The 20,450-nt window shown below is 35.0% G+C and overlaps 1 protein-coding gene across 9 annotated transcripts in view; it reads left to right on the top strand.

Moving 5' to 3' along the window:
* Window positions 1–20,450, top strand: part of TSC22D1 (TSC22 domain family member 1) — a 123,393-nt gene that overhangs the window by 10,945 nt on the left and 91,998 nt on the right. For 3 of the 9 annotated variants that reach the window (XM_070800044.1, XM_070800041.1, XM_070800042.1), the window contains one exon: window positions 19,764–19,910. The exons of 3 other annotated variants lie outside the window; for them this stretch is intronic. In XM_070800044.1, the coding sequence (XP_070656145.1) occupies window positions 19,764–19,910 (147 nt within the window). 3 more of the 9 variants (XR_011569676.1, XM_070800043.1, XM_070800045.1) reach the window with 3 other exon arrangements.

The raw sequence follows: 20,450 nt of genomic DNA, 5'->3' as shown, positions 1-20,450 counted from the left end.
TTGCCACAACTCTAGCCTAAGATAACATACTCAACTCTGAAAAGTACTGCAGTTGCTTCTTCACCAACTTTCTGCATACATTCTTGCCTTTCTCTGATTTTATGTCTTGTAGTCAGAATGACATTCTTAAAATGGAAATCTGTTTCAGTTACTCACTTGTCCCAAATCCCTAAGGCATTTCCACTTTTTTTTAAGGTGATTCCATTTTGCTTTTGCTCCCTTCTGGCTTCATATGCTACTTCCCCTCACTTTTTGAGTCCCATCTGCCTCCTTTCAGACCCTCAGGTTGTCATCCTTTCTTGCTCTGTCCTCCAGGCTTTGGCTTGGACTGTTCTTTTAGCCAAAACGTGTTCTATGTCATCTTTCCTCCTTTCCTCCCTAAAGCTTCACTGTCACCTTAAGAGGCCTTCTCTGATACACCAGTCTAAACTTAGATTCTTTGTTAACACTGTTTAAGATCACCTTGTTATTTTATAGTGCTTAGTACAGCTTGTAATTTGTGTGTGATTATCTGTTTGATTTTAAGCTTCACAAACAGGTTTTTGGTTTGCTACTATTTATACAAAGTATATGTTGGTATCTGACAGTAGGTACTCAGTCAAAATCTGTTTAATAAGTGAAGAAAAAAAAAATTTAATGTTGGCATAAAGACAACTTCTTTTTAAAAACACTATTATGACATATTTGAAAGGTAAATAAGTTCTTGATACATCATGTGATAACACTATTTTCTCCTTTAGTATAGTTGATTGAGAGAGTTGATTGAAAATTGATTGATTACTTTTTGCTGTTCATGAGCAAAAAGCAATGCAGTATTACTTGCTGCTTTTAACAAGCATCTCCGTTTGTTTTTGCACATATGTTTTGTTTATGTAAGTTTATGATGAGTTCTCCAACTTAAACCCATTTATTTCTACATTGTGTCAGTATTTTTCTTTATCTCCTTTTGACTGGTTCAGCTCTTTAGCATAAATGATTCTCAAATATCTAAGTATTACCTTGAAAGTTCTTTGCAGTTTCAGCTGTTTAAAATATAAACATTTAACTGGCAAAATGCCACTTGTTTGTATTAAGAGTTTCCTTTGTTAGTGTAGTAAGTGTTGAGTTAATTACTTGTTTAAAATTCCTAACCATTCTGTTTTGCTTATGGTCACTGTAGTTACTTGTTACTAAATTAGTAAGTTATGGTTTCTGTTAAGGGCAAGGAACCATGAAAAACATGTGGCAGTGATTAGAATTAGCAATAAATTTAATTGATTATATATGGATATTAAATGGGAGTAAAAAAGTATTAAGAGATGAGGCCTTTTCAGGTTGGGGTTATTAAAAACAGGAGGGAAAATACAGAATATGTTGTAGTTCAGGGGTCATCAGAGGCTAGTTTGAGAGTCTTCAAAGGTTTTCATATCCTTTTGTGGACATACCAGTGTTAAACCTGGCTGTGTGGCTTAAAACTGTATTTGTGTTGACTGGGGAGAAGATTCACCATGGCTTGATTTTATTAAGGATTAGATCGTGGTGAATGGTATTGCCTTTTCTCATCCATGGAGCCATAGAGTAAAGCGTACTGAGCTTCCTGGGGATAAGACAGATGAGATAGCATCTTATTTTTCCAGGCAGCCCAGATTATTTTTATAATACTGATTTACTACCTAGGCGAGGAGCTCCTGGTACTCAGTGTACGTGTCGGAGTATTCTTTTTCTGAGTAATTGTAGATGGATGGATTGATTATAAAATTGCTCACTGTTGATGAGACTGTATTCTCTCTCAGCTCTCCTAGTTACCTAGTTTCTTTGGTTATTAGGGTTAGTGTATATCTCCATGTCAACAAGCCATGTACTGACTAGTTAGTCAAACAACATATAGAGGTATAGTTGAAATAATATCTAGCATTACATTTTTGCTATCATATGGGTATGATATATTTCTAGTGGTGATAGTAATAAAACCTTACTCTTGTATTATTTTTGTGGGGCAAGGGTTTAATAAAACCATTTGAGATAGATTATGTGCTCTGGAGTCATAGCAGTCTTAAAGTTGTCTTAAAGCAGTCTTAATGAATGGAGGAAATTAGGGGGATTGTGGTTTTCATTGTAAGATGATTCAGTTCAGGAACCCTTTGGTTAGCAAATTTCTCAACTTGTAAAAATACTGTATTCACTTTTCTAGCTTCTCCTCCCTCAAAGCAATGTTTCATTTCTCTTATGTCAAAAAGGAAAAAGACAACCCTGATTTTCCAGAAAAGCTATTGATTTACAGCTGCAGTTTTAAAGGTCTGAAGGATTAAGTGGTTCTAACCTTCAAGTACGATTTTGGCAGTTTAATGTCTCCATAGGTTTTATCTGTGTTTGTAATCCAAAGCAGATGTGTCCTAAATATATTTAGTAGTGAAAGGAAATCCAGGTAACTGTGAACTAAATATCTAGGATGGGTTCTTTACGTTATTGATCATAGGTGATTTCTTTGCGTACTAACCAGAGTCCATTGCCAGTTTCTTCCAGGCACTAGAAAGAGATGGAATTATTTCTTCCTATCCCCTGAGCACTCCTAGTACGGGAAAAGTCGCTCAGTCGTGTCCAACTCTTTGCGACCCTATGGCCTGTAGCCCACCAGGCTCCTCCATCCATGGAATTTTCCAGGCAAGAGTCTCTACCAAAAAGGAAATGGTATAGATTTATTCAAAGTGAGAAAAACATTAAGACTATCATTGACAGTAAATGTAATTTGATTATTTTATTGACATCTAAAGTGCCACAAAACGTATTCCTTTATATGTTGGTGCCTTTTTTCATTTTTGTTTGCCATTTCAAAAATTTGGGAATATACACACATATGTGTGGGTACACGAGGTGGCTCAGACGGTAAAGCGTCTGCCTACAATGTGGGAGACCTGGGTTCGATCCCTGGGTCGGGAAGAGCCTCTGGAGAAGGAAATGGCACCCCACTCCAGTACTCTTACCTGGAAAATCCCACAGACGGAAGAGCCTGGTAGGCTACAGTCCGTGGGGTCACAAAGAGTTGGACACCACTGAGTGACTTCACATATACAAAGGTATATGCTTTTTTAAGAGGACGCTTTAAAATCGTCCTTAGATTACAGAATCTCCTGGGTATTTGGAAGGATGTAATTTATTTACGTGTATATACATAGCACTGTTTATATCCTTTGGAGAAGGCAGTGGCACTCCACTCCAGTACTCTTGCCTGGAAAATCCCATGGACAGAGGAGCCTCGTAGGCTGCAGTCCATGGGGTCGCTAGGAGTCGGACACAACTGAGCGACTTCACTTTCACTTTTCACTTTCACGCACTGGAGAAGAAAAATGGCAACCCACTCCAGTGATCTTGCCTGGAGAATCCCAGGGACAGGGGAGCCTGGTGGGCTGCCATCTATGGGGTCGCACAGAGTCGGACACGACTGAAGTGACTTAGCATAGCATTAGCATTTATATCCTTAAAGAGAGCCTGCAGTTGAATTTAAGAATAAATAAATAAATAAATATATATATATACACACACACATATATATGCGCGCATGCACACACACACACACACACATGTACATGAAAGGAAGAGATAACAGGTAACAGATTCAATATATATTACTCTTCTCCTATTTTTGGTCCTTTGTGTCAGTTTTTCACCCATTTATAATTTATCTTGTAATATTTACATCTGTTTTTGCAAGCTTCTGGAAACATTTTAGAGAATGACTTGAGATAGAAAACCAGTAAATGGGAAAAGTATGGCAAGGTAGGATATGGTGTTTCATGAGAGATACTATTAAAGCAGTGGTGAGAGATAGAATGTAAAGATCACATGCTTTTGAGAGAACTTTGATAGCTGTGGGGATTGGTAATATAAGTCACATTAGCAGAGAAAACAGCCCAAAAGGTTCAAGGTATGGAGAGTGTTTTATAGAAAAGAACACAGGACATAGTCTAAGTTGGTAGGAGATAGTGTCTGTATACAAGAACGTGGCAGACGAGGCTAACTTTGAAAAGCCTTAAAGGCAGGATTGCCAAGTTTGGACTTAATTGGACTTGGAATGGAGGGCCCTTCTTGTGTTCATGTAGTGGCCTGATCAGTGCTGTGTTTTAGGAAACACATCCTTACGTTGAATGTCTCATTGCTTCCTTTCTTAATGGGGTATGAGAAGTTCAGTAGTTCCCTTTCCATCACTGGTGAAGATAGAGGCACATTCTCTTTGTGGTTGCAATCGGAGATAATGGTTTGAACCAGTGACCTTGGCCTCATTAGGAAAGCTAAGAAGGTAAGGACCCAGTCCACACACGGTAACACTCCACTTATTCAGAGTGGGTAACTTAATCCTTCAGAACGCAGCTCTGGCTTCCGAAACCGCTCGAAATTGCCATCATAAAACAAAGCTATGTGGTTTTTTTTGTTTTGCTTGTTTCCTCTTTTTGCATGGTATCTCTGGTCCTTTTTTGGACTTTTACTAGCTGTATCATCTTAAAGGAGATGAGGGGAGGGGAAGGGGAAAACGGGACTCTTAGGCATGTAGGATGACAGAAAGAAAGTAGCAGTTCATAACCTGACAGCAAAGTCGGAGTTGGAAATTTTAAGAAAACCCCAGAGAAATTTGATACGGTATTGACTCTTCACTAGTTGAAAGTTAGGTTATGTTTTATATATTATTTTAAGGAAGCATGAACCTGAATAAAGTCCGAATGGTGTTAATTACTGAGCTATGGATAAGTATAAAGAGATGGTATTTTTAGTTGTATTTGCCACATTGTATCATTTAACCATGGACTGTTTAATATGCTGCTCTATGTTGCTTTTTTTCCCCATTCTCAAATAAGGGAAGTGCTTCACATTTTCCTAGTAAGAGTCTTCTGTAAGAAATTCATAATGTGTTATAAATAAATGTTAGGCTTCTACAGACAGATATTAGAGAGAATATTTTCAGTACTAAAAAGTCCCTAATACATGCTAAGATTTAAGTAATTATCAATGATTTTTATATTTTATATCAATTTTATATATTATAAAATATCATATACTGTATATATTTTATATAATTTTATATTTATATTAATGAAATTATTGATGAATAAATGGCATGTCAGTTACTGATGAATAAATGGCATATCAGTTACCTATCAGTTTAAGGTATTGTGTAGATACTTACTTATTTGGATATTTTATTATAATATTCCCCCCTCAGTTTTTTCTTTGAAATATTTTTATCATCTTTTCAATGCAGTGAATCAAATAATTGTATCAAAGCTGATTTCTCATTTTAGATGTTTTAAGTCTCTTTTTTAGAAATGGATAATACAATCACTTTCTTTCATAAGGAGGTATTTGCTTATGCCTTTAATGTAGTTTTGTTTTCTTCGTTGTATCCTTTTTGTTGTACTATTTTCAACAATGACTAGGATTCTTTATTGAGGAAAATACTCTCCTGTTTTAATATTTACTTTTGAGAGATGGTATTGGAAGGACTTATGCTCAAGCTGAAACTCCCAATACTTCAGGCACCTGATGCGAAGAACTGACTCTTTGGAAAAGACCCTGATGCTGGGAAAGATTCAAGGTGGGAGGAGAAAAGGGGACAACAGAGGTTCATATGATTGGATGGCATCAACTCAATGGACATGAGTTTGAATAAGCTCCAGGAGTTGGTGATGGACAGGGAAGCCTGGCGTGCTGCAGTCCATGGGGTCACAAAGAGTCAGACACCTGAGCAACTGAACTGAACTGGTTCAGTGAAACTTACCTTATTAAATTTATTTTGGAAAAAATGCTACTTTGTAGTTAACCTTTTTAACTTGATTTTTGTTTTTTCAACTGTATTGTTTGGGGTGCAAGGTGATGAGGTGAATTGAGTAAATCTCTGGTTTTGGCTCCAGTGCTGTATGCTGATCAGGTGCTAAAGAGCCGTCACATGTCTGAGTCTTTCCTTCTTGTCCTGTTTTAAAAGGCTTGATCACTTACAGTTGATCTTAACTTCTCTTCCAGAGTCAAGCATGGAGCCTTATCTTTTGTCTTTGGTGGATATTCCATGATATCATAGAATCTTAAAATAAGGGATTTCAGTGATTCCTAAGCTGTTTTTTCATTGTGTTATTCTCTTCTTTTGGGATCTGTCAAACATTACTTACCAGTTATTCTCCTATGTGACATCAGGATTTATGTTTGTACAACTGGATATATATCTTATTAGGAATTTACCTGTTTTGAGATTCCAGGGAGGAAGGGTAGATCTAGAATGAGGAGGTGTAGGGTGAGTCCAAGCTAGGTATCTTAACTAGTTTTCTGCCTCCATTCTTGAATCCCATAGTAATAAACCAAATATTAAACTGCATCCGAGTCCTTTTTTAAAATTTATTTTTAAATGGAGGATATTGCTTTACTATGTTGTCTTGGTTTCTGCCGTACAGCAGTGTGAATGAGCCATAAGTATATATATATCCCCTCATCCCAATCCTTTTAGGAACAAGCATACTTGCGTGTGTGCTCAGGTGCTTCAGTCTTGTCCAACTCTGCGACCCTGTGGACTGTAGCCTGCCAGGCTCCTCTGTCCATGGGGTTCTCTAGGCAAGAATTATTGGAGTGGGTTGCCATTTCCTCCTCCAGGGGGTCACCCCTCGTGCAGGGATCAAACCCATGTCTCATGTCTCTGGCATTGGCAGGGAGGTTCATTACCACTAGAGCCACCTAGGAAGCCCCAGTATCAAGTATGTTTAATATTTACTGAAGGTAAATAATACTTGAAGTAGCAACTTCTTTAACTTTTTTTTTTTTTAAGGTAAATTTGTATAAGGTTGATGATAAATTCATAGAGGACCTTAGGATTGGATGACAGATGATTCTAAAATGTCTTTCACTATATTATTGGCTGACATACTACTACAGGTAAAATGTCAAGGAAGTTGGTCACATAACTACTAAGTGATGGAGCTAGTATTCCATTAGGTGATTTGATTCCAGAGCTTGTACCACTCTGGCTCTCTGTGGGTTCCATATCCATGGATTCGGCCATTCTCTGGTTGGTTGAATCTGAAGATGTGGGATCCACAGGTGGGGAGGGCCAGTAGTATTGATACTTGATACTACTTTGGACCTAGGGAATGTCATAATGAGTGAAGTAAGTCAGAGAAGGAGAAATATCGTATGACATCCCTTATACATGGAATCTAAAAAGAATTGATACAAATGAACTTATTTACAAAACAGAAAGAAACCCAAACTTAGAAAAGGAGCTTATGATTGCCTGGGGGAGGAGATAGGGAGTTTGGGAAGGTCATGTACACACTGCTGTATTTAAAATGGATAACCAACAAGGACCTATTGTATAGCACATGGAACTCTACTCAATGTGATGTGCCAGCCTGGATGGGAGGGGTGTTTGGAAGAGAATGGATACATGTATATGTATGGCTGAATCCCTTTGCTGTTCACCGGAAACTACCACAACATTGTTAATTAGCTATACCAATAAAAGGGCCTCCCTAGTGGCTTAGATGATAAAGAGTCCGCCTGCAGTGCAGGAGACCTGGCTTCGATCCCTGGGTTGGGAAGATCCCCTGGAGAAGGAAATGCCAACCCACTCCAGTATTCTTGCCTGGAGAATCCCATGGACGGAGGAACCTGGTGGGCTACAGTCCATGGAGTCGCAGAGTTGGACACAGTTGAGTGACTTCACTTTCACTAATAAAAAGTTTAAAATTTGAAAAAAAAAGCACAAATGCAGGCCACAAAAAAAGCAGTCTTTAGCATATGAGTATGGAGCTCTTTGGCCTTATACACTTCCTGTTGGTTCTTCAGGAGTGGTACAGTGACTGGTGTTCCAAATGATGATCCTCTCAATCTTAATTGCGTTCTTTTTTTCTTAAAACATTTGAAAGCATTTTCTACTCAAAATTATTTAAGTTTACCAAGTTTTTGCTAAAGAATAAGCCTTTAATTAGAAAATCTGCTTAAGTGGAATCCAGTTTCTGAAAAATAAATTGATATAGAGATAGTTTTATGACAAACATTTTAATAGATCAGACTGGTAGCCTTGTATTGATCTCAGTGAGCTTTAAGTACAGACTTATAAGCTCTTGATACTTCAGGTTATTTTTTGTTTCATGTGATCAAATTACAGTACTTTTCAAAATAGAAAACTCTTTAATCAATTCAATTATAATAGCACATTGTGACTCAGATCTTTTAATTTTGTACAGTGACAGCTTATGTTCACATTGCAAGATTATTATTGGAATAAAAAATTACTAATTTACATGAACATTTTTATATGAAGTTGAAAAACAAGATTTACTAGTCTTTTTTGCTTATTAACCTAGAAGAATATTATTTTTAAATCTTAGTTGCATTAGTTATTCTTTTAATTCAAATGTCTTATAGTAAAGTTGCTTTCCTTAATTTTTATATTTTCCTGATTCACTTATAAACAGTGGAACTAGAGAAAACAATTGGAATTTTTAAAAATTATAATTAACAGTAAAGGATATCTTAAAGGATATCTTAAAGTATATCTTAAAGGATATAGTAGTAATTTGTCATTTAATAGTAACATAGTATAAATCTTATTCACATGTTCCATAATTTCACTTTCCAGTAATATGAAATAGCCAAAGCTGCTAAAAGTCAGTAATTTTCACATCTTGTACACTTGATTGCATTTCTAGACATTTTGCTTATTGATATGCTTTCAAGAGCCTAAATTTGCCACTCTTCCCAATCCTTGAAGCAGTCACATTGAAAAAGAGAAATTATCAGTGAGGTTACCCTTCTGAAATGGATAGGCTAACAGACTCACTTTGTTTTTTCTTTATATAAGTTTAGGTATGTCTCTAGTTACATTCAGATTCTTAGCTTATAAGAATCTGTCAGTAGCTTCAGTTAGCTTATTAAGAAATTGATCCATATGCAAAAAAAAAAAAGTGAACACATCGGCTTAACAAAAACCTGGTTGTGTTGTGAATATGTGACTTAAATACAATTAATACAAATGTAGTTAATACAAATGGTTGAGTTAGAGGTTCAAAACATGAAAAGGGGCGGGGGGGGGGGAACAAAAATAGAAAGGCCAGTAAAAGGGATGGTCAGGCGAGAGGAGGATCTGGTGATAGTTTTTAGCTGTATGAAGTATTTTAGAAAAACTAAGCAATGTAAGCAATTGTCTCTTAGCCCAGAAGGCTTTTTATATTTATCATATTTCTGTTCTTTCTTGATATGTGTGATTATTTAAGAAATATTTATTAAATGCTTGTTATACACATATGTTCACACTGAGCAAACATACTAAGGATGCAAAGGGAAAAAGACATGATTTTGGTCTTAAACAATTTTGTCTTGGACCCTGAAGAAATATCCTAAAATCTTGTACGTCTTCTGAATTATTCCGCATTAAATTATGCTTAGTTATTCTGTGTGTGATGTGCATGACAGCTTTTCTGTTCACACAGGTTGATTAATCTATGCTGTAGACTAATGAGCATAGAGCATAATGAGGTGGAGTTTAATGAGCATTATCCTTGGCCTCAGATCAGGTGTCTAATCTTGTTTATGCTGTCTCTTCATTGTCTGACCTTTGTAAATGTACCTGTAAGCCCAATTTCTTACCTGTTAAATGGGAGTACTAGCTACCCTTGCACTGTTAATGGGAGGATTAAAGGAGATAATGTAGTGCAGCAAGTTCACTTCTTTGTTCGGTAAATAGTAGCTGCTGCTCTTACTGTGCCAAATAAGAATGATTCCTTTCTTACCTACTGTAAATTGAAATTACGAACTTGTCTACGTGTTTAGAGACTTTCTCCATACTACAGCCTTAGAAACAAGTGATGCTGCGCCTTTGTGACATTTTCCGTGGTAGCCTTTCTCACCTGGAGCTCCATTAGAGAATTAATGCATGCAGGAGGAGTGCACACCTTCTCAATTCTCTTACAAACAATGTATATTTAGTATCACCATTCCAGATACATAAGAGAAAAGTGAATTTATAATGAAAGCATTGCGATTAATTCTTTTGCTGAATCCCAGGGTGCTTGGACTGTAGCTTGACTATTGGAGAAGTGCTTCAGAATTCTGGAACTCATGGAAATAAAAATTGTTAAAAGCATACTTTCCTCTTTCTTAATGGAGGCAGGGAATATGTAGAAGGAATGTAGTGTCATGTGGCAGATTGCTGATACTCCTAAAATGAAACCATTTCCCTAATCAAATGGTTCTGAAACTTTTTTGCTGTAAGATTGTTTTAGACAGGCGTAATGTCCTGAAGACCATCTGTTCCATACTCAGTCCCATATGGAACTGAAGACTTATCTGCTTAGAATGAATGGAATTAAATCAGTTTATTTTAAATAAGATAATGAGTCAGTACCTGGTTTCTAAGTTTCAGAGATTCCTTGAACTGGATTTTGAAATCTAGTTTAAAAGTTTCAAAACTAATGTTTTGGGAATGCTGGTTCTTCAAGTAAAAAGAAAAATGTTCTAGAGCCCTGGAATTTGGGGGAGAATGCTTTTTGTTATATACATCTTGGAGACTGACATTGTATTTTAATTTATTGAAGGCTGAGAAATTCTGCAGAAGGAAGACAGTCTTATTTCTTGACTCCAACTCATTTGAACATATAGCACCTATATGTCTTGTAGACCCTGTGTTTTTGGGAACATACTTTGGGAAATGTTGATCTGTTTCATTTTACATGTGAGGAATATTCTGGGTCGTATAGCTAAGTGATGGCAGGCTTCAAGTGCATCCCGTCCCTTCATTTATTATTCTACATGAGCGGTTCTTTTTCTGCTATACCACCTTGTTTTCTCTTAAGTATTTGATTTATATTAGAAATAAAAGTATAATTGTTGTCATGTGAAAATGTATAGCAAGTATATATACCATCTGGCAGAAGTTTAAGAACATGTTGTGAGAAGTATAGCACTGGCATATTTGCAGCCTCATTTAATTGGCCCTGTCATTGTAAATGGTTTGCAGACCTTAAGGATGGGCCTCGTATGAGTTAGCATATTCCTAGGGGAAATCTGAAACTAGGAGAGAAAGAACTAGTTAACTCCATGAACTCAGAGATAGGAACTAATCAGAACTTGCTCTGTGCTTCAGTTAGTAAAACATAGGACATTTTACTTACTTTACTTTGTTTTTCTTATGTTTTAGAGTTAAAACTTGACATTGCTAACAAAGTAAAGGACCCAGTTAAACATTTGCACTCCCATTTATCTATTTCATGTGTTAAGCATTTATTTCAGCAATGGAATAAGAAAGTGGTACCAAAAAGGATGTCAAATTCTGAGAATAATGGAAGTCTTTTGGAGACTAAAAGATTTATCAAAGAGGTGAAAAGAATGGATATTGGAGATGTTCCTGAAGATGTATTGGTAGATTAAGGTATTTTCTGGCTTTTTTGGGAATAACTTTGACGATAGACCATAAAACAGCAGGAAGTCAGCATTTTTAAAGTATTAGCTGTATTTATCAGAGACTTGATTCAAGTTTTAAAGGAAGAATGGAAAAAGATTTTCCAACTCAAACACTATAATCTTGTATTCTGAATAAAACTTAAAGAAGTGCCTTATTTAAATATGTGAAGGGAGTATACAAGAATTTTATTTCTTGAAGAAGTTATATTCACATTTGCTGTTTTCTCACTGACTAAATTGAAAACTTGAGTTGTGGTAATAGTGGCACTTACAAGGCCTTAATCCAAGATCTGTGATGGCCTTTAGAAAGTTGTATGGATAGCCCACATGGTTTTAACTAAACTTCATGTATCTCTTTTATGTCAAATCACATTTCTAAAGTTGATTTGATGGTAATGATGTTCTTTTCCTTTCATACCATTTCACCATTTTCTTTTTTGGCAGTATTTTCGTTTTCACGACCTGGATCGTGACTATAAAATCTTATTTCTAAAATGTTTGGAAAGTAGGATTGTCTGTGAAAGCTGTGAATGGTTGGTAAAATATCAGGATTAATGTGTTTTTTTTTTTCCCTCAGAATGTAAATTTAGTATAGCATATCAGGTTGGGCATTCTTTATTTTCCTGGTTTGTAGTTTCATTACTGTGTAGGTATTAAATACCTCATGAGTATTTGGCAAACTTGGGCTTTCTTAATTTTTGATGGTTTACTGACTGACATGGACCTCAAAGTTCAGTATGCCATCTGTGACTACTTTTTGTCACTGCAGGCTCAATGGCCAGACAAGTTATATAGAACTAGAGTAGATTAAAGGTGTTATTTATAATTAAATAATTCTCTAGTCTTTTAAAAAACCTTGCTCGCTTTGTTGTTAAGGAATTTGAAAGCATCTTGTTCTTGTATAAACTACTGAGTACTTCTTATATCATACTCACAAAGAGATATTATATTGATTTTTATTAGGTTTCATCGGAATGAGGAAGGGAATGACCTTCCTTTGATCTTGTTTTTATATACAGAAGAATTTGAGTAGAAATAATGAAAGCCGTGTGTAAATAATTTTAAAAATACATTAAAATTTAGGACAGCTACAACAGCCATACAAAATATTATATACGGTAACAAACGAAAGACTGTTCTCTAAGTAGCAGAATTGAGCTCTGAATTAGTAGAGAATAAAATCCAATTGTTACTGCTAGATCATTATTCTTACACTGCTCGTAACAGAAGTGATGACTTAATATAATGTTTATTAATTTAATGTGTATATTTAATGACTTAAATACAATGTTTAAATTTCATTAAGATAATTAAACTCATTGAACTTTTTATGAGATTTTTATACATTTAAGAGACTGTCCTATATATTTGTTAGACAGGTTAATAGATACATGTGACATGTAAACTAGAAATTAAAATTCTGAATCTTGATTTTTTGGAGATCCTTTCAAGATAGAAGAATTTCGAATTACCATTTCAACAGACTTTTAGATATAGGCCTTTTAGGTTCTGTAGAAACATCTGTTTCTAGGTTATTTATGGTGCTGATACTGAGTTTTGCTATACTTTATTTCTAAGTCTTTTTGCCTTGCAGACTTTCCTGGGTTGGTAGAAATGGCAAAACAAATAAAAGAAGAAAATTTCAGTTCTACTTAAAGCGTTTATTCTAGCATTTTATCACATTCTAAGTATTTTAAAAGCAAATATTGCTAATCAAAATAATATAATTTGGAAAAGTATAAAATTAGTTAAAACTCAGGATCTTGGAGACAAATTGGTTTTCTGTTTCCTAGTCTACAACTTACTAGATTTGTGATCTTAGATGAGTTAACTTTATTGCTTTGTGCCTTAGTTTATTCTCAGTAAACTTGTGACAATTGTATTGTATGTCATTGAGTTGTGAGGTTGAGTGAGGCCATATATATAAAACACGTACTATATTGCTGTATACTAAGCTCTCCGTAAGTGTTAAAAAAAAAAAAAACAGGTTACAAATATTTACTTGTAACTCATTTTTTAAGTGAAGGTTTATTAATTGAGAATTTTGTAATTTGATTTTTAGGAAAAAAAATTGTAAGAGGGGTATTTATGGCACTATACTTTCTTATGGAGATTTTTAAGAAAATGAGCACAAAGTTTTATTCCTTGAATTTTTTATTATGCGGGAATAAAAATTCACATGTAGTAATTCAAAATCTGAAGACTTTTTGTTTTTTAGCCAATTACTCCTATATGCTTGCTTTAGTCCAAAGTTCATTTCCATGCTAGTTTAACATAAACATAATTCAGTTTCTCTGTTTGTAGAAGAGAAGATATTTTTTTATCTCTGATTTCTTCCAAATCAGAGTTCTCTGTATAGAACTATTTATCAAAAAAATTAAAAAGCATAAGCAAGACTATCACTATCTGATTAGTTTTCTGATGTTAGTACAGAACATTAATGCTGTTACTTCTATTGCTGTTGCTGCTGCTGCTAAGTCGCTTCAGTCGTGTCCGACTCTGTGCGACCCCATAGACGGCAGCCCACCAGGCTTCCCCATCCCTGGGATTCTCCAGGCAAGAACACTGGAGTGGGTTGCATTTCCTTCTCCAGTGCATGAAAGTGAAGTTGCTCAGTTGTGTCCGACTCTGGCGACCCCATGGACTGCAGCCTACCAAGGCTCCTCCGTCCATGGGATTTTCTAGGCAAAAGTACTGGAGTGGGGTGCCATTGCCTTCTCTGTATTTCTACTAGAGGTAGTTTTTAAAGAAAGATTGAAGTGCACTTTATGTCAAATTATTCAGAACCTTTTAATTTTATTTTAAAACAAACTTAGGTCTACCAAAGTTGCAGAAATAGTGCATAGAATTCGCCCAGCTTTTGCTAATATTTGTAGAACAAATGTAGACATCAGGAGTTAATACTAACCATCTGTAAGTTTATTTGCATTTTGATCATAGTCCATTAAATGACCTTGTTTTGGTCCAGGATCCTATCTAGAATTTCACAGTGTATTTAATTGTCATGTCTGTTTAATCTTCTTCAGTCTGGGCTGGTTCTTTGTTGTCTTTGCCTTTTGTAACCGTGACATTTTTGAAGAGTACTGGTTAGTTAGACTATTTTTTAACTTGTGTGTCTGATGTTCTTTCATAATCAGATTGAGAATTAAACATTTTTGGAAAAGATTCTACTGAAGTGATGTTATGTCCTTATCAGTACATTGTATCAGGAGGTACATGGTACCGATTTGTCCTGATACTGGTGGTGATAAAAGTTAATTTGGTTAAGGAAGTGTCTGTCAGGTTTCTACACTATTAATTTACTTTTTTCCTATAATAATAAGTGTCTTGTGGGAGATATTTTAATACTGTGTCAATATTGTTTCTCATCATATTTCCATTAATTTTAACATAAAATTACTTTCACTAAGGTTTTCTTTTTTTGAAATATAGAAGCCTTTTTCATTTAAAGGAGGCAGTGGTAAATTTAAATGTTTCTGTGTTTAGTTATCTTGACCCTGAAGTTGCCTTTTTAAATGCAGCTTGACTCTGAATTAGACTTTTTTTATAGTTGATACATATTTTTAGGATTGCCTTTTATCCTTCCTTCTATAGTGCATTAATTGCTCTAAAAATGTATTGCACATTTTGTTTTTGTTTTTTTTACCTTTTTTACTTCCCTATCTTATAGCTAGTAGAACCTGAAGATACAGTTGGATTAGCTATTGCTTTTCTCTCTTTTAACAAATACTTAATATTTAAACCTAATAGAATAACTTGAGCCCCAAATTTTGGGATTAGTATCTTTTCCAAAAGGATGAAGAAAAAAATATATTGGTAAATCTTGGAATTTGGTTAGATTTTTAAAATAATCTAACAGGTTTCTTTCCCTCTCATTATATTTTCTTTGTTAGTTTATTGCTTTCCATGCTTTATGTTCCTTAATTTCCAGGCTTTCTTCCTTATTTTAGTATTTATAAGGTGTATCCCTTTTGATAATATATACATAGTTGTGGTTAGCTATAACCTTTTCTCGGAAGCTAAGCAGGGTCGGGCATCATTAGTACTTGGATTGGGGATACTGTCTTTTCCTCCAGATACAACACAGTGCTGTGGCTAACTAATTCTAAGGAAGCTGGGCTTTGTCTGTCTGTCTGCCTTTTCGACAAGATCTCTCACTTTTTAAAATTTAAAAGTGAAATTGGATGTTTTGGCAATATCCAGTTTGTTTTCTTACTAATTTTGGTCTGGAAAAGAACATTAGAAAATTTATAATGGGTCTTATAATTTAGCTAAAATTTGTGTCACCTCAGGATAATACCTGTGAAGTTTCAGGTGATCGATCATACATAGAAATTAACCCTAGATGCTGATGGACGCCGCCCCCCCCAAAAAAAGAGAATCCATGAAACAAATACTTATGATGATTTTTATTTCCTTTAGGATAAGAAAGCCTAACTTTAGACATCAGCTGCTTGACAAAGTTCTCCTTAACTTTTTGTTTTTTGACCAGTGGGCTTCATTCGTTTGTAAAACCTTTACTGAATTTATTTAACTCAAGTGTGTATGGGGGCTGGAGTTGCAAAGACTCACTGCTTCTCTTAAGGATGTTCTTTCATTTTCTTCTTAATGCCAGTTGTGCCTGATTTGGACATGTGAAGGGATTTGTGGGAAATTCTTATTCTTTGCAGAAATGCCTTAGAACTAGTAAGAATAAATGAAAAAGAACAAGAAGAAAATTTCTGTGTCACGTTCCCAGTTTAGAGTGAAAGTGAAGTCGCTCAGTTGTGTCCGACTCTTTGCGACCCCATGGACTGTAAGCCTACCAGGCTCCTCTGGAGGAGGCAAGAGTACTGGAGTGGGTTGCCATTTCCTTCTCCAAGGGATCTTCCCAACCCAGGGATCAAACCCATGTCTCCCACCTTGTAGGTAGATGCTTTACCATCTGAGCTACCATGTGACTCTAAGATGTTTTGTTTTATGAATTATCTGTAAATTTATAATTTAGACTTCAAATTAGTCTTCTATAACACAAGAGAATATAAATCATAGTCTTCATAGAAATAGGTTATCTTCTATTTCATTGATTAAAAATGATTCCGTGAATCTTTCTCTCTTTTCGTTGATATTAGAAATGCTTAGACCTAATAAATATTATATGCTTATTTAGTAATTTAGTATTGAGAACAAATATTGCAAATAGTCTGTACATTTCAGGAGAGTTTCTTAAGAGTGGTATTCATATATAAAATACTTAGATTGTTTCCAATTTGAATGTAACTTAATATTCAGTAAGAATCTTTAAACTTTAATAATGGAAAATACTAAAATGATAGATGAATAGACAGACCTTCTGCCTCCTTGTTTGAGTTCTTTTGTGGCATTTCAGCATTGCTGATTTTCTTAGCTTTGGTTTGGAATTTCTTCTTTACTGGTTGAACTGTAAATCCTGAAGTGGAGTAATTTCTTTTTTCCCTCTTGAAACATTACATCAAAGAATGCTGTCTATTAAAACAGAATTAGGTTAGGTCCTACTGTGTCTTTCTTGTGAGCCTCAATCAGTAGTAGTCTTGCAAAGGCTATTCTTTCTTGTTTGAATAATGGTCTCATTTTGAAAGTGCCTTTACATTTTTCTGTGTAAGTGATTATCAATCCATAGTCTTCATAAATTAATTCCTGAAGCAAGAGAGATACAGTTCTCCTCAGTGATTCAAATAATTCCTGTTTAAGGAAATCTGTTTAGTTCATTTTTGAGTATGAATATGTTGAATCCACAAGTTTTGGCATACTTTAGGCAAAATAGAGAGGTGATATCTTGAAAGTAATATGACTTGGGAGAATTTCGTGAGTGAGTCTATTTCTCCAGCCAGCTCTCTTATTTTATTTACCTTATAACTTAACCTAAGGACATTTGGCTTTTTAAAATCTAAGTTTGTTGCCTTTTTAATTTATATATTCTGTGGGGCCTGGTAATTCAAGGATTTGGAGCTCCTACTTAAGGAGAAACTGTAAATTTAGACCATTATTAATCTGAGCAAGATAATGATTTCTTGGGAGTTGTTTCTCATTTTCAAAGTGAAGTGGGCTTCTAAATTTAAATTTAGAATTGAGTAATTTTTTTCCATAATGGAATGCTCCCTTTTTGCATATATTTTCAATCAGATATATTGCTATACTACTGATTAGTATTTATAAAATGAAAAACTAAGAAATTTGGAAAATCATATCTTTATAGTTTCTGAATATATTTTAAACTGTATCTTAGTTAAGTTTTACTTAGCTCTTATTCATTTGGGAGTCTTTAAATTTCCATGATTTATATTGAAATATTATTAGATAATGAAAAATAATTTGTCAAGAAAATTGATTAGAAAAGGGTAGAGGTTGATTGTTTAATAATTTTGAAAGTGATTTTGTCATACCTGTTTTCACGGTATAGGTCCACTGAAAACAAATGAGGTACCTCTGATGTATCAGTTTTAAGCCTTTCCCATCTGTTAAAGAGCCACTCCTTAAGAACTCCAGCTGTGGAATAGTTTGCTAATCTATTTGTGATTTTTGACCTTTGAAAATGCCTATTTAGATTTTGTTTTCTTGAGAGATTGAATATTCAGATCTTTTCTTTTGGTGCTCTTTTCCTCTTGTTATCCCTCACATTCCTCCTAATGTGATTTTACTGTAAAATACTGTTTAAAGACCCTGGGATTTAAAATCTGTTGGAAATTTGAAGAAAAAATAGCTGCCACATAAACTCATAAAATACTGTTGTAGTTATTTATTTGATATTTCTTGTTAGATGACAGTTTCACCCCCTTGACTTCATTTTACTTCTTTTTTCATTTCTTTAAATTTTGGAAATTATAGATTTGATGGTTAAATTTATAGGTTTTTCTAAATCCGAACCATTTTCATTTCTCACTTGTACAGAATTTAATATAGTCCTAAGGTACCAAAGGGTTATTACCTCATTCCTTCATCTTCAGGCTTAAAAAAATCTTTTTTTTACTCTAATTGTTGTTAGGTAATGGCATAACCATTCCTTTTCAGCTGTTGGCATTTTTCCAAACTGGCCGGCAGAGCCAGGAGGAAGTGAAGGCATTAAAACTAACTTTGGTTGGTTGCTACCTTCTTAGTGCTGAACCTATAACCTTTGTGAGTTGATTGATAGAGAACAAGAGAGTGCAGTCCTCGTTCCACTAACAGGTAAGGAACCCTTGTGATGACCAGTCGGGGTGAGAGAGAAATAATTTGATAGCATTTTTTCTTAATTTATCCCCAAATACAACATGTCCCTGAAGTCAGACAGTGAACTGCCCATGTTCCATACAGCAGGAGCATACAGCACCTTTCTATTTAGAATAAGATCTGAAATTTAATAGGGATGTATCACTCTGTACCATAGAATACAATTGATCTGTTTTCCACTGTTAAAATTTATCCTGCAGTCCCTCTAACTTTAAATATTATATATCTGCCTATCTTATTCTCCTTTCAGCTTTTCCTTGATCAGATACTATGTGCTTTGAACTTCCTTCTCTTGTTCACCTTATTTCTATAATAAAGTGAACTTATTTTCCAGTATCTTTATCATCATCTATTATTTGGGTATATCTTAACTGCTTTAATTTCTACATTGAAGCCATTAATGATTATTTCCTGGTCCTTCTTGACCCCAAACCAAATGATCATATGTTTGAAAAGGATTTTTAGTCTGATATGCCTATGTCCACTATTCTGCCCTCCCACTTTTAAAGATGAGTGCTTGAAGAATAAATCTTTTTCAGTGACAGTAGGCACAGCTTGATAAAATTCAGGTTTATTTTCATACTGCTATAATAAGGGGCTGTAGTCTGATTAATTCTTTAAATTACTGAAGAATTAAAAAACTGAGAACAAATTGCACTTCTTAAGGCAATTCCCAAGGTTTAGTGGTATTCCTGTTAATATGCTTGATTATTCTATTTCTGCTTTTCAATCCATCGTCTTCTCTTTGACAGCAGAATTAATTGGGACTCCTCCTTTAATATATCTGAGGTCAAGTGCCTTTGCCTGTCCCTTTAAGACACTTATGATCTTGTTTACCAGTCCTAATTTATCATTTTTGTATTTGGTCTTCCACTTGACGTTGAGTGGTTTGTCACACCCTGTGTTTTGACTTAGACCAAGCTAGTTCCCTTCTTAGTAGTTACTGAGGAATTAACCATTTGTGGTGAAAGGCTTCTAAAATTCAAATTAAGAAGGCACGGAAGAATGTGTGCCCAGAGGCAGCCCCTTTTTGTCCTGAGGATAAGTCATTACAAGCTCAATGACCAGAGAATGTAATTTCTTAATAAGAGTTTTTTCTTAAATCTATATTCAGCTCTCTATTTCAGTGCTTCTCTCCTACCAGAGGTGCAAGGAGTGATCCTAGAACCACAGATACAGCCAAGACCACGGAGAGCTTTTGACGTCAGGGGTCCACTTTCTCCACTGAACCTTTGGAGGCAGAATATCCAGCTTCTGGAGAGAGTTGGGAAAGGGTAATAAACAAGTGGGTGCTTTCCATTATTTACTTGGGTTTATTTATAGACTGGAGTGTCCTTCCATTGCCCATGTAATTCTGTTGTTTACTCCTTGGGTTCATAGAAGAACCAAGTGGGGCTGCAATCTGTTTGTTTTTCTAAGAATGCTAACTAGTGCCCTTTCAGAAAAGAGACTTAAGATGTATTTAATTTTCTCTCCAGATAATTAAAGCAGTGGCTGATTTGGGGGCACTGATTTGGTGAATGCCTGTGTAGTCCACAGGAATTTTTAAAAGGAAATACTTGCCCATTTTAACCTTTACTGGTAGCAGTGTACTTCTCAGTGCTCTTTTATATTCCAGTATTTAAGAAGTTTCTGTATTTTGTCTTTGGGCAAACTGGACAAATGTATTTTCCTGATTTATACATCTGATGTCCAGGTGTTATCCTACCCTATTAGTGAGAACTTTTTGGTCTATTTTCCTGTGTTGAACTTTAGGACTTCATATCAGGTAGATCTTTAACAAGATGCAATGATAGTACCATTATGGTTTTACT

Source organism: Bos indicus, chromosome 12, assembly GCF_029378745.1.
Source record: "Bos indicus isolate NIAB-ARS_2022 breed Sahiwal x Tharparkar chromosome 12, NIAB-ARS_B.indTharparkar_mat_pri_1.0, whole genome shotgun sequence".
In the NCBI taxonomy this organism is placed as follows: domain Eukaryota; kingdom Metazoa; phylum Chordata; class Mammalia; order Artiodactyla; family Bovidae; genus Bos; species Bos indicus.
This window is presented reverse-complemented; position numbering and strand designations above follow the sequence as displayed.